This window comes from Brienomyrus brachyistius, chromosome 3, assembly GCF_023856365.1.
Source record: "Brienomyrus brachyistius isolate T26 chromosome 3, BBRACH_0.4, whole genome shotgun sequence".
NCBI classification, from domain to species: Eukaryota; Metazoa; Chordata; class Actinopteri; order Osteoglossiformes; family Mormyridae; genus Brienomyrus; species Brienomyrus brachyistius.
Window position 1 is genome coordinate 5,491,270 of NC_064535.1, and position 14,880 is coordinate 5,506,149.

Genomic DNA, 14,880 nt, shown 5'->3' on the forward strand with positions numbered 1-14,880 from the left:
ACTCGGAGTATAAACACACATACAGGAAGTCCTCCAAGGTACCACCAGTTAACATGACTGAGATTCTGCCAGAAGTTTGTACAGAACATGAGCCACTCTATCTCCAGCTATGACACACATCTCCTTACAGTGAGCCACTCCAGTTCTCTGTGTACGTGGCGGTTCCCGGATCATTTAAAAAGACAAGCTGCCTCTTGCCCATCACACCCAAGGTTGTCTGTTTAGCTGTCTGAGTTGAGCATCTGACCCGGAATGTCATTTTAATTTTCAAAACAATGGGTCCCTGGATATAAGTATGAGTCAGAACCTCCATGCAGTGATTAAAGAGAGCTACAGAAGAGAGGGGGGGGGGGGGGGGGCAAGAAGCTTGCAAGAAGAAACTAGCATGGATGGGGGCGGAAAAGATCCATTTTGGTACTTGGAACCCCTCGGACTTGGAGATGCAAGCAAAACGTTGGGTGTTGTCAGGCAGGTGAAACAGCAAACCGATCAGAGAGGCAGTGAATAACAGGACAAGACAGCCTGTGGGGACCTAGTTGACTAAGAGCGTTTTTGTTTTGTCAGCAAAGGATTAAAAGTCTTGGGGAGGTTGTGACATAAGCTCAATTGGAATGTCCCGTTGTACAAAGAAAAGCCCCTACCTGGCAGTTTTTTAGCGGTGGAGGCAATCAATATGCCTCAGCACCGCGAAAGCAGATGTGCATCTCCCTGGGGGAGGACGTACTCTCTCGGAAAGGAAGGCCCGCTCACACAGCCCTGACGTGGTGAGAGTCAGGAAAAGGCAGATTTGTCAGGACAAACAAAGTGTGACAACGACAGCTGGGGAAAGATGGGAAAAAAACAAGGAAACAAAAAGAAAGGAGAAGAGTGATGACATTATACCCCCCCCCAGGATGCAGCCTCTACACCAGTGTTTCCCTGTCTGTGGGGACCCATGGTTGGTCCATATTTTTGCTCCATCCTAGTTCCCAGCCAATTAAGATACTAAATACCTGGTACGGGTATGTTGGGAGCTGGGAGGGAGCAAAAATGTGACCTGTCTGGGGGTCCCACAGGACCGGTTTCAGAAATATCGCCCTTGACGGCAATGGTACAATGTGACAGCCTTACTGCTCCAAAGCATCTCCTTTTCTCACTCATCACCCAGAAATATAAAAACTGTGAAAACCGACGAGACGACTGCAGCACAATGTATTAATCCAGAGGCCATCGTCTGACTTGAAGCTGCCTTTTGTAAACCCAACTTAGAAAAGGTCACGTCACATCAAAGCCAGGCACCGTGATGATGGACCTTTCATGTCTTCAGAGCCTGACTGTCCCCAACATACATGCACTGTCTGCCGTTATCTCCACTCCCTTTTCTTTTCTTCAGGTTAAAAACAGAATTGCATCTCTGCGGCTCTCAGTGCTGGAGATTGCGCCACTTTTTACGGTGTGTGAAATATGGGATTGAGGCAGCTTCCTGTCCCATCTGCCAAACGCCCAATCTATTACCAGCAGGAAAATCGGACGAACACAAGCATCCTGTCAAATCCCAGCTGTTGGACCATCATATACGTTGGTAAAAAAAAAAAAAAACAACAAACAAATACTCTGCAGAGCTCTCTGTGAGTGGACACCATGCCTCAGCGTGCAGTTTTCTACTTGACTAGTAGATTTTCTAGGAGAGCCTGGTTAGGGTGCCTGATGGAGCAAAGAGTTAGATTCTAGTCACAGTTAAAGGTTAGTTATAGGCAATCTAGTCCGGAGCAGTGTCCTTACCGCTTCCCATAATGCACGGCAATATAACCCCTGACGGCAGGCAGAATACAAAGACCTGACTTGAGGGCAACAGCGGTGGGGGGTGGGGGGAGTGGGACCGAGATCCTGATAGACATCAAGCTTGTAGTTTCGCCTGGGTTGGAAATGAAAAAGTAAGAGGGCAGGATGGAGTGGGGTCACTGAGCTTGACGGTAAGACGACTGATGCTGTCAGACAGTCGCTCAGGAAGTGAATGTGTTCTGTCATCTATCGGTCAATCATTAACACAGCCTGCGTCAGTGAGGTCAGTCCACTGATAAATCAGCGATTTTGGTGAAAAAGACAACAGCACAACCCCCCCCCCCCCCCCCCCCAAAAAAAAAAAAAATCTAAGGGCACAAAAACACAGACAAGCCTGACAAGTCAATACCTCCAAAACACAGGCAGGCTTTTCATGGTAATGACCTCTGCTTCTCCCAGTACAACGTGCACACTCATCACAATCAAGGAATTCTCTCACTCCCGAAGGGTACCAAACGACATATGCTAGCTATGTCATTGCATGGCAGCACCACTAGGGGGCAAAACTTCACTTCTCCAACACAATACTGGTTCAGCGCGCTCTCAGAAGGCTCGCCCTTTATTTAAACAAGGAATCAGCTCTGGCTGCCAGAACACATTGTCTGGATCCACCATTCAGAATGAGCAAAGCAAATAATCATAATTACACATCAGCACGACCTTACTGCACAGCTATCGTGCCGATGTATCTGAGGCCTTGTAGGCACATTCAGAAATCCACTTGGATCAGCGGTAGCTGGGTAGCCACAGCCGCCACCTGCGGTCACCGTAAGACGGCCGCTCAGTGAGATCGGTGACCTGATAGAGTGTCTGATTGATTGTGACAGACAGGTGCGCTGTCATATGGAGAGGGGAGTGGGGGATGTGTTGGTTAGTACTGCAGACTCCACATTCAAACTATTCTGGATCAATTTCAGAGCAGGAATCTGAGCAGAGGCGACGATGTCTCTGTGTCTGAACGGTGGTGGCGGCACTGGGCGCAGGTCGAGCCATTCCCTGCGGCCGCACGGATGAATGCGACATAAAGGATCTCGTGTGTTCGTGGGTGTCACCCCTATGGGGGGCTGAGCATGATCGATGACCGCCTGGGAAGCGTAATCTATGCCGTCATCCAGCACCATGACCCTCTGTTCCTCAGGATCTCCGCAGGACACCCTAGGGGGCCTAGAGAAATGGCCAGGATGGAGTAGAGGGGTAGCGAAAACAGCAGTCATCAGTTGACAGGAACTGTCGAAGACCTCTGGGATAGGATGACAGCGATTAGAGCTCCGGAGGTCAGATTTAAAGGGACAAGGAGGCCCCAGGGCACCTCCTGTCTTCCTTTTCTCTGATGATAACCACAGAAATGTCCCTTGAAGGTCCACAAACACTACGGTGATACGGGAACAAAGCCCACGATCAGAAGCTTGCAGGCTTAAATCCAACCGACAGTTTAACTGACCTGTTTAACCGACCCATGCACTTAACCTCAGTTTGCTCAGGTGGGAAGACATGCAAGGTGGTATTGCCGCATAACTCAATCAAAGCCTTTGAGCTGTTAGACTATCTGCTCTGTCGTTCACACGGCACAGAAAAGCCAGACCCTCTGAATTTAACTGATAAACCTTATCTTTGGTTATATATAAAAATGGACAATATTTAACTTCCCACACGGCAGGTTTTTGAATACCTGACCGATGGAGAATGCAGACACCAAGAACAATACCCTATTTGTTTAATTCTGCCCACCTCTTGTAGACGGGGGTGGGAGGAGGGGGTGTATGCCTGTGAAATGTCCATCCAGGACCACCCAGACCCGACTCAGTATTTGTTTAACCGACAACACATTCCAGCAGCCTATCACAATCATGCATTGCGTGTTGCCCCTGGAAACGAAGCTCTGAGCTACGGGGGCTTGTGGGACCTCTGACGCCACACAGACGGGGTTGGCTCTTAAACTGGGTCGCCATATCCTAGAATCCCCTGCTGTTCTGCAATGCGCCCTTCACACAGCTGACAGGTGGATGTCACAGCAATGTGGACACTTGCATGTTACAGGGAGAGGCTCTGCAACACCAAAAACACACAACTTCAGTCTCAGAGCAACGATTAACTCTAATTACTGGTATAATGACACAATTAAAATCACTTTAGCTCAAAAAAGGCAAGGTCGCCTGCTGCTGGTTTAACCGAAGCAGCCTGATTTCCCGCAGACACGTCAACGAGACTTAGCCAAGATTCCCACAGTTTTGCACCATGCGTGCAACTCTATGGACGGGCATGTTAATAATAGATCCTCACAACACGTCTGACTAATTAGGGCCCTGCTCCGTCATCTGAAGGCCCGCTTAATCACCCGCCCCTTTAAACGCAGATCCTTCAAAATGCTTCACGCACACACAATCGCACACGGATGTACACACGCGCCATTCAGCGGAGCTGCAGGGACCCCACCCAGCATACTGTTCTCAATCCCCAACACGGATTTACATTTAACTCTCCTGTATACTGGGGGAAAAAAAAAGCCATGGGGTGTCCAACCTGTGATATTACCCCAGATGGCACTTTTCAAAAGTCCTGCACACCTTTTTCCCCGCGCAAACTTGTGCAAAAAGAGACACAGCTGGACGTCGGACACCATTAAAATCTCATCCTGTCTAGTTATGGCAATCCAGCTGTTTGCAAAGCATGACCTGAGCAATCCAAACAAAATCACCTCAACTGTAATTTGCCACAAAATACGTTCCTTGTTTTGAGTTATTGTGTTTTTGTCCCTCTCCCGCCCCAAGGTTCTATACACCACTTGTCCACAACTGCATCTCCGACATATTGGAGCAATTTTATACGAACACACAGATACAAACAACATTTATGCAAATACCGAGAACAAAGGGAGCCCTTTAAAGGATGCATGTTTTATGCATGCAAAAATCAAGGGGTGTTTTGTAACAGTACTGACATCCATATTACATCAAGCTAAAGCATCAGACAGAATGCTGCATGGATTCCAGCCCTCGACCACAGAACTGCTGGTAATGTTCCTGTATGGTGGTTTGCGCACACATATTTTTAACCATTTCTTACAAAACAAAACCACGCTCCTCAAAAATATTAAAAAAAACAATCACGCTAACAGCCACAATATTTCTGACTTTAACTAATCTGTTAAGAGGTTTTAATTAACCTGTGGGCTGGTTCGTGAACATGAACCAACTTAAAATGTACTGCCTTCGAAAGTCCTGGGAGGTCAGTTAAATGTGCAATTTCTCCAATCATAAAAAAAAAAAACACACTGACTTTTTAAATGATGAAAACCCACAGGCTCTGATGATTATGTGAAGGTCAGGTCACTGCACTTAACCACCTTTTGCCCTCCACGCCCAGAGCAGAAAAACTCATCCCTCAGTTGGGAAAAAAAAAACAGCCAGAGATTTTCTGACAAAATGCCTGTGTCAACAAGTGGTTTATCGGAGTCATACGGGGAGCACATTTCTTGGCTTTAAACACCAGCCGGCCTGGTGCCTCTCGAGTCTCACGCAACCAATAATTCATCATCATGGGGCGTGAAGTGCCCTTCGAAAACAAATAATAAACACACGTCACATATTTTGTAAGTGTGACATGCAGACTAGGTTCCGCATACAGGGGAAGATTTTTAAACCTGTGTGGCCGCTACAGCTACACATGAAGCCATCAAGCTATTTGCTGCTCACATGGCGGATGAAAGCCTATTCACACGCCTTACAAAAAGATGCAAATCTGGGAAAGGCGTCAAGCACTCGACTTCTCCGTTCTTCCTGTTATTCACACCGTTTGTCCGAGACACTCCTGCAGAGCTGCCACAATGTCTTGCAAGATATGGTTTCTGTTTTCTTTGGTTACCTGGAAAGAGGGGGAAAATGCAGAAATGTAAGCCTTGTCCAAATGTTGACTCCCATGTACTGTCCTTGTCTTAGAGTGCCTGGCTGGATCATAGCCCAGTATTGGTCGGACCAAACCATATCCTTCACTACCTGCGCATGACTGGAGGTCCTCACAAAGCGAAGTCAGAAGTGCCAAAAAACAGAGTGTGCAGTGGTTGGTCATGTTTTAACAAACATACGAGGTCTGGTGTGATCAGGAGCCAAAGCCTAACGCTGCATGACCCCCATATGAGCTGTCAACATCCCACAGAAGCGTCAGCCATTCAGACGTTCAACCAACCAGCTCCCACAAACCCACATGTGCGGCTACCAGTCCATGAAATAGCCAGAAGTGGCCGCCTGCTCTGTCTGCAGAGGAATGGGGGTATGTGGTGAAGCACAAATGCTTTTTCACTCCATTTCCCTGACAGCTATCTTGCCCGCAGACATCTGAACAGAAATGAAGTTGCTGGTAAGAGACATCGTGGGTATCTCCATAAGAATTGTGTAAATCTAGCCTGATGTTTCTTCGCCTTACTAGAATTAGTACCAGAACAGGACGTAAATTGACTTGGAGCTCCAGATCGGGCACCAGCAGAACCTCCAAGACCCTGCAGATGCAGAGATATTCAAGTCCATCACAACCTAATTACCCACCAGCAGTATTTTGACAGAATGACCCTTGATTAAATGTGAGTCTTGTTATCCCAAAATCAAGCTCTGACGAGCTCAGTCTCGGGAGACATCGAATAATGAGCCAAGCTTTCTAATGATGCACTGGAATAGGGGCTTTCTACATTTCTTAAACCTGGAACCCCCAAATAAAATCTATGGACCTCTGACCAGCATCACATAAGAAAAACATTCACTAACAAAAGAACTCCATTCACTTACAGGAGCGAAGTTTTCATTTATGGAGATCTGGTTCAAAATAAATTAACCATCAGGAGCTCAAATAACCTTCTAACACTGGAAGCTGCACAAGGGCCCTTCTGCTGTTACTCCTACATGCCAGACTATCCGCATGAACCTCCAGAAGTATCATTTCCCCTGGTGTTAAGTGCACCCAGCTTTTGTGATGTCCTACTAGAACATAATGGATTACATTCTATTTGTCTCTCTGCGTCTTTCTTTTCCCTCCAAAATTGCACTCAGAATTACTGACGACGGTTTCATGCATTGTTCCCCCCCACGCCACCCCACCCTCCCCACAAAATACTAGACATTCAAGCAGCTACGGAGATCGAAGATGCTCACAGTGAAAAGTTTGACGTCCGCCCTGCCCCGCACCTCCTCCACCAGCCCCAACGGTCTGCCCTTCGGAACGGGAATGGTGCCAAGGGTGGGACGCCCAGAACTGTCCAACATCTGCCTCACTGCCCGGATGAAAGCCTGGCTGAAGAGCTCCATCTTCCCGATCTCGTCGATCACAAAGACTGCCCGGCCCCCGGGACTTGCCTGTGGGGGTCCCAAGGAGGCGTGAAAGGTCAGCGGCAGACGGGGTGATTGACAGACGCCACCATCACCACATAAGCACATGACGGCAGAACAGCACGAGCGTGAAGCATCAGACCGTAACAAACACGCTGCTCACTCCACATATATTAACACATTAACACGCCGGTGCTCACCAATAGCATGACTCAAAGCAAACAAAGAGTGAACATGCCACGTACACACAGGCAAATGAGTCACCCCTTAGAAGACCCCACTCCTATCACCACCACTTAAGAGCTCAACCCCGCATTAATCACTGTGCAATTTTCTACTGTCAAGATGTCTTACTGCCTGCACATCACTGCTGCCCAGGATTAACGGTGAAAAGAAACGTGCGTATAACATGTCCGGCTTTCACTTTATAAAATTAAACTCCTAAAAGCTGGATAAAAGCTCAAAGTGTAGGTTGTTTATATACTGGTGGCTGAGTTTTTTGTTTAATTAAACACCGGGAAAATGTTTTTAGAGGCTGAAGTTAGTAGGGTTTCTGTCCACATCCAATAGTGCCTGGTGGGTATAAACATATTACATTTAAAATATTAAATAGTACATTTTTCCGAACAAGATAGAAAATGTGTTGTTTAATGACTATAAAATTTTACTTCATTATTTATTTTTATTTCAAAGTTACTTGTTTCATAATTTAATCTCAAAAATAGAGGAGGTTTTACCAGCCTCCGCTGATGTCCAATGTTGGTAACATGATGTTAAAATGTAGGTATTGTTTTCTGTGTATAATGGGGTTTCCCAACCCAGTCAACGGGGACTCCTAGACAGTCCACATTTTTGCTTCCTCACAGCCCCCAGCCAAGCAAGAACAGCAAATATCTGGTAAGGGTACAATGGGAGATGGGAGGAATCAGAACTGTGGACTGCCTGGGTTGAGAAACGCCGGTCAAGAACTATGGCGGTTGCATGTGGTTGTAGCCTGTAAAATAGATGACAGGCAAGCTCAACCGCGGTTTTACTGCTGGGCTGGTCAGACGGAGAGAACCTAGAGTGGACGTACGTTTTTGAAAAGTGGAAGTGCCAAGCTTTCAAAAGACACCAGATCTACCACATACTGGCCAACCATGTGCTCGCGTCTCCCTGCAGACGAGCCAGACGAACCCCTGGGGGAAGCAAACACAGCGTGAAGGTCAACCAAACTGAAAGAAAAGTTCTGTCAGAGACAAAAAAGAGTAGCAAAGGAGAGAGGGAAGGTACCCAATCCTGGAGAGGATCCCTCTCTTTCCTGTCACAGAGACAACATCAAATCCAACTCTTCTCCCTCCTTCCCTGACCTCCTCGGTGTAAAAGCCTTCAACAGCCACTCCAGATGATGTCAGGGCTTCACAGGCCTTCTGGACCAAGGTGGTTTTACCCACACCTAAATAAAACAAACACGCCATAAAAAATGTATATCACATTTATTGCAGTCACTTGGCTGTTACAACAATTTTATCCAAAACATGATATACAATTTCCAATTTTGATATACTGGTACAGCTGTATATTTTTACTGCTGCCTCGGAGATGCTCCCGGCCCAGGATAACCAGTTATAAGATGGACGGACTGATACTTTTTCTTCCACACTTCAGGTTAGATAACCAGAATGTATCTTTTAACAACACAGATGACTTTTTCATCAGCCACCGTATAAAATGTTACTGGAAACAGAAAATACTGTATTTATCAACATTGTCTGCCATACACTAAATCTAAAAATAAGTTAGTATTTTGTTACTGCTTATTTGTGATGATGGCAGTGTTTGCATCATATATTTGCTATCAGGAAAGGTCACCCGTCAACACAAGTCAACAAATAGGGAACCTAATCGAAATATTTCAGATAGGAATCAACACCATTTCTGGATGGAATCCGAGCAAGCCAGACGTCTGGTGCCGGCTACACAGCGGTGCAATAAACAACACCGGTCCGTGCCACGGCGCGCTGATCACGTACTGCTTCCAGAAATAACTTCCAGCTGAACCGTCATTTTCCAGCATCAGAGTGTCATACTGCTGCCTTCGATTCGCCTGAGAGGGTCCAAAACGGAAACCAGCATCGACCACGGGTCAAGAGGGAGATAAACCCAGATCACAATGCTACGGTGCCAATGTGACAGCGATAGCAACTGTACAAAAACACTTTCCATGGGTGCCGTCGGAGCTGGGGGAGAGTCAAGGCAGATAAGGGAACCAAAAAGATTCCAGTCTGTGATTATTGCACAACTGGTGTCTACAGTTTACAGTTAGTGTCAACAATGAGTAAGGTAGGACTGGAAGTCAGGGTACAGTCACCTCTCTTCCAAACAGAATGGATTTAAATGTTAAAAACATTTTAACTTTCAGTATTTATGATTACAAATGCAAGGTTAATAAGCAAAATTCACTTAGTTTTTTTCTCCACAGAGAAATTACAGTTGTTACAGGTCACTCACTGGAAGCTTAGCTTACTAGCACTAAGTTGGCCGAGTGACGGCTGCATGCTTGTTATGTGTTATGCGTCCGCTAGTATGTCACTTCTGGACAAAAGCATTTGCCCAGTAAATGTAAAGATTTGAAATATCTTAGTTTCTTGTTGTGCAGATGGGTTTTCTCTGACTCTTCCCTTTCCAAAGGGGATGGCATTGAAGTCGCCAGTAACACTGATGGCGTAGAAAAATCTTTTTGTCAAGAGTGATCCAGACTTCTCTAACTTGTGCAACTGATCACACTAACAAGTAATTGCCAGCCAGTCTGGTGGACATGAAGATGTTTTTCATTACTGTGATGACATCAGAGCCTTTTGCACAACACACAGGGCACGAGGTAGGGCACACCTGAGACAAAATGCCAGTTCATCAGAGAAAGCATGCAGTCATACTCCACCAAATGATAGGTGTCTCTGACTTCGCCCTATCTACCCTACGGTATTAGCCGCGACACATTATATCCCACAATAATGTTAGTGGCGCTCGCGCTGGTAACTCCTGAAAAACCGAGCGCGAGCGAAGCTGTCATGTCTTAACGCTGGCTAGCAGCTGAAGTTAAGTAATAAACGTAACCGACGTTATATCTTTTTTGGTTAATTAATCAGCAACAAACTCCCAACGAGCAAAATGAATTGATACAATTCTGGTGCGACGGCTAAAACATGTTAACATCATTCAGGAGACTCATTCACGCGCATACATCTTCTAAACGCTTATCTTGGTCTTGGTTAGGGGGACTCAAACATGTAAATTCAGCAAAGCCTGGGTACCGTCCCTCCGTAAACCACGGGAGGATCGTATTTACCAGGGGGTCCCGTCAGAAAAACGTGCTTAAACATTCCCGTCACCAAGGTCTCTGCTGCCACCGCTCCTTCCCGGAAGTGCAATGCGCGGCCGCACCGGCGGATCTATCGGGGGCGCGCACGTACACGTTTTTCTCGTTATGGGTTGTATTTCTGTATTCGAATACGCAGGTTAAGGATTTTCTCCTAAGTACACTATGATGTATCTCAGCTGCAGTATTGAGTACTTCGTGTGTTTTATAGTTATAATAATAGGAAATCGTTTTCCCAGACACATTCCCTAAATCATTGTCAACTCCTTTTCCAATGAATTGTTTGACTATTGCAAGCAGTCACGTGGAATTATGTGCAAGTATGGAACGTTTTTAGTTTTCAGGTACCAAACTTAAAAATTGTGCAAAGTAATATATTGTATGTATATTTCAATAATATAATTCAACGTTTGTGTTATTGAAATTAAGATGCTCAGTTTATTCTCAGTGAACTATACATATGTTTAATCAGAAACAAGCCTACAAATCAAAACAAATAAATGTAATTATTTATAACCCCTTAGATAATTTAGGCCAGTACCATACGTGTAGTATTTCATATCGATGATCATGCATTCTATCAGCATAAAATAGATAAATAGACACCTGTAGAAGATATAAGAAAATTCCATTACAGGAGACTTATTTATATATTTATCTATATATATTTAATTTCAGTAAAAACTCACCATTCACCAGGAAAATGCATTCACTATAAAGTTCTATTCATATTATACTAATTCATTTGGAAAAATGTTTCCACCACAAACCAGAAATTAGATTTCTTACAGTAATAAAATATCTAATAAGACAATTCAGTATCCATGTTTATTAACACAAAGACAATACCTGAAGTGATGCTGGTCATGACTTTAATATTTGTAGCAAGGGTTTGTTAAACCGATATATTGACCAATGACCACAAACAAAAAGGAAGAAGTCAAAACAGTCTCAAAGAGTATACCCTGGGAGCTTATTAACTATGAGTTCTGAGACATGGTGGTATTTGCTAACAAGTCCCAGCGAGCCAAGGGCATCTTCCATTTCCTCGTCTTCGAGATCAATTGAGGTCACCTTTGGGTCAGGTGAGGAAATAGATTCAGAAGTGTCAGTGGGTACGGAGGAGTCTACCATCGATGGGGTATCTCTGGAGTATCTGGCGAGCTGGGTGCCGGACCGCTTGAGAGGAGAGGCGGAACGTTCCGGAGCAGCAGTGGAGGGAGCCTGGACTACCTGCTGAGGTCTTAACCTACCAGAGTGGGTGGAGGCAGATCTACTCTCACCATCGTCCGATGAGAGGCTGACAGGGAATTTCTGTGTGCGGGGTTCTAAGACATGGGTGCCTTTCAGAGACCGTTTGGGGGAGATGTCAGCTCTGATGGGGACAGGAAGGGCTGCTCTTCGACGACTCTGAGAATCACTATCTGAATTAAAACAGTGCATTGAGACATCCTGTCTTTCGTTGTCCAAGATAGGATCAGGGCTGCTGAGAAGATCAGGAGAACAACTTTCACTGAGATCAAAGCTGTTAAAATCATCGGGATACTCAACTGGCTCTAGATTGCCGCTCTCAGAATGAGAGCATCGCGGATCTGGGCTGCTAACTATGCTCATCTTCTCAGCTAAGCTGGTACTATGAACTTTAGTTGGATGACCAACACCGCTGTGGGACTCCTCTTCATCACTGGTGTCCGAGATCTCTCCCAGTGCAGACGGAATGTGGACGTGCACATCCTTGTCCTGGTGATAAGTTAACATTTTTGTCTCTGGGTTACTACCGCAAACAGCACGAAGAGGTGAAGATGGACAGAATTGACCTCTGCCTTCAGGTTTGGAAGAACCATTCTCTTGTCCGCTCCTGGTTAGGGAAGGAGCACAGTGCAGCTGGGGAGCAGCTATTGCCTCACTGGAAATTCTCTGAACATGTTCAGCCATCTTATTTCCCCTATTAAGAACCTCTCCCACCTTCTGACCGCCTTTGGCTTCTGCCCGAGAATGACGTTGGTTGTTAATACATTTTAACTTGTCCACCTGCCCCTTACGACGCTGCTCCATGCGCTCCTGCACCTTCAGCACCTCAGGGTTGGTCTGCTGCAGTCGGAGCCGGAGTGTGTTAGTCAGACCATACACCAGTTTCCTCTTTGGAGGCGACTGCTTGGGGGGGTTGGCAGTCTCTGAACTCTGTTTTGCCCTCCTTGTTTTCTGAGTGGAAGAGGATGGAAAGGCTTCAGCGCACACTAGGCATGTGCTGTGCCTAGCATTGGGACCACGTGGCATCTTGCTTCCATGTGTAGGTGATGCACTGGCATTGGGGGTCCATGGCCTGCACTCCTCATCTGCAGCAGCAGCACCACAAGGTTGGTCAGCAGTGGGCTGGCACAGCCTGGCCAGCGGCTGGATGGGGATGGCTATCTGCTGCTGGGTCTGAATGTATAACTGAGAGAGTTCTGCCAGAAGACTGTTCAGTAACGGCATTTGTCTTAAGGCATCTCCAAGTGCTGCTGTTGCAACAGTAGTCTGCTGAGCTAATGTGTTGCTTGTAGATATTCCCCTGGAATGACATGCCACGCTCTGGGCATGGTTACCCTTTTCATGCTCTTGAGTTTCATCTTCAGAATTGTTCTCAGCCACAAGAACTTCCCTTCCGAAGTTTCCTGACTGGTATCGGTTAGAATTGCGTTCCTTTTCTGAACGGCTATAATACAGTGGCGGAGGACAAAAAATATCGGGATTCATTTCATTTTCAAAGGTGGTTTGATTATAACGATGGTTAACAAGCTTTGCTTTCTTTTTTGTATGTTCAGTTTGTGTCCCGGTTGATTTAGCGCGGCCAGCTTTTGACTTTGCGTCCGATACGATGAGGTCGATCAACTTTCCTTCTATTTCAGCTTTTGGGTTAAGTACTGAATATTCATTAACATGTGGTTTAATCGCTGCAGGATCGCTTTCACTATTTACCTTGGTATCAGCCGCATCTGACAATAAGTTGCGTGTAGGTGTCCTTTGGGCAGAACTTACTTTATAAATCCTGCTCTCGGGAATGTGGGGTATCAAAGTCGCCCCCAGGCTTAAAAGCTTATATCCTAATGAAATATAACCTATTTTTTCTCCCATTAGATTGCAAATTGCAAACAGACTGCGCTCTCCGTGACAAGACGGAGTGCAGATGCCATTCTCGTTAACGTCCGCTTTGATCCCGTCTGTCAGTTTATCTAAAGAGATTAAAGACCCTCCTAAAAATTTAGGAACATTACTTCGTAGATCTAAGACCATTACATACAGAGGCGTGTTGGATAGATGCGCATGAAGTGTATCAAGGCGTATTTTGAACAAACATGACTTGCCCCTTTGGAAACTGTACTCAGTGCTTGCGGACTGAGGTTGATGCAGACCGTCGGAGGCTGATATGTTTTCCTTTTCACTGTCGGAGTCGTCTTGGGACACGGATTCCTCACTATCTTTCGGATAAACGAGTAAAGTTGGGAAATCTAGAAGCCGCACCCCTACCGCAGGCTTCAGCTTCAGTTTGTCGATCCGTATGAAGTCCACCATCAACTCGAAGGAAAACAGGGTTTCCAGCGTATCAGCCATTTCAAGAGATCTGACTTAATAGTTAATAAAACACAAACTAGCTATATAAACACTTCGGAAATCTAAAAAGAACTAAAATCAACAAATCACATTTGACCGGTGTAAATTCCGTCTTGTGTGATTCATCTTATTGTTTAATAAACGATATTTCGATGAAAAAAAATCAGATGAGCACCTTGGCAACATTAGCCGCTGCGTCGCGTGTTTAATTCGTACCCTAAGCGCGCCTTAAGGCCATCGGAATTCTGGGAATTGTAGTTTAGAGATTAGTTTCAGATATTTACAACCGTGGAAGTCTTGTAAGCAAGGACATGGTTGAGCATTGGAACATTGGGGGGGGATCTCCGCCCATTTAGGAGAGTCGAGGGGGTTGTATTGGATGGTCATTATTGGGGGGGAGTTACACCCCCCATAATTAACACCCATGTAAGCGTACCTGAAATTCTGTGGCAAGAGATATTTCACTCTGTGAAATAGCGAAGTATCTATCGACATAATATTGACTGATAGACTACTTTACTGGATTCTATGCTAAATTATGTCATGTCTGCCACGGATACGAAGTTGTCTACTGCAGTTTATGCACATGTGAACATGATCTATATTTAGACCGTGTCTAGGGCCAAGTTGATAAATTTAACTTTTGGTTGAGAATAGCGATGCAATTTTACTTGTATGTGTTCCTTTCTGTGTTGCCAGTGCTCTGATCGTTTATTTTTTTAATGAATAATGTTTTGCTAAGTAAATGAAAAGTATTAATGACATATAAATGAGCTGGACATAAGAATATTTTTGTGG

The 14,880-nt window shown here is 45.4% G+C and overlaps 2 protein-coding genes across 3 annotated transcripts; both read right to left on the reverse strand.

The window, feature by feature from the left end:
- Positions 1 to 4,622: 4,622 nt before the first annotated feature.
- ntpcr (nucleoside-triphosphatase, cancer-related) lies at positions 4,623 to 10,575 on the reverse strand. Of its 2 annotated transcripts, none has more exons than XM_049009383.1 (5): positions 10,462 to 10,575; positions 8,406 to 8,568; positions 8,209 to 8,311; positions 6,960 to 7,160; positions 4,623 to 5,682 (listed from the first exon to the last, which is right to left on the reverse strand). In XM_049009383.1, exons 1-5 carry the CDS (start codon positions 10,493 to 10,495, stop codon positions 5,605 to 5,607), a joined length of 579 nt encoding a protein of 192 aa, XP_048865340.1. In that variant the 5' UTR covers positions 10,496 to 10,575; the 3' UTR covers positions 4,623 to 5,604. The 2 variants fall into 2 exon arrangements, with proteins under 2 accessions (XP_048865340.1, XP_048865341.1); XM_049009384.1 differs by lacking the exon at positions 10,462 to 10,575 and adding an exon at positions 9,146 to 9,915.
- A 730-nt stretch (positions 10,576 to 11,305) lies between these two features.
- Positions 11,306 to 14,308, reverse strand: map10 (microtubule associated protein 10). Its single transcript, XM_049009563.1, has one exon. It carries the CDS (start codon positions 14,080 to 14,082, stop codon positions 11,443 to 11,445), a length of 2,640 nt encoding a protein of 879 aa, XP_048865520.1. The 5' UTR covers positions 14,083 to 14,308; the 3' UTR covers positions 11,306 to 11,442.
- Positions 14,309 to 14,880: the final 572 nt, after the last annotated feature.

Coding starts and splice junctions, on each gene's coding strand:
- ntpcr (XM_049009383.1), bottom strand. CDS start 10,495: ATGTTTAAGCACGTTTTTCTGACGGGACCCCCTG. Junction 7,161..8,208: donor CACTTCCACTTTTCAAAAAC/GTACGTCCACTC, acceptor GGACCCCCACAG/GCAAGTCCCGGGGGCCGGGC. Junction 5,683..6,959: donor CGGACGTCAAACTTTTCACT/GTGAGCATCTTC, acceptor CCCTCTTTCCAG/GTAACCAAAGAAAACAGAAA.
- map10 (XM_049009563.1), bottom strand. CDS start 14,082: ATGGCTGATACGCTGGAAACCCTGTTTTCCTTCGAGTTGATGGTGGAC.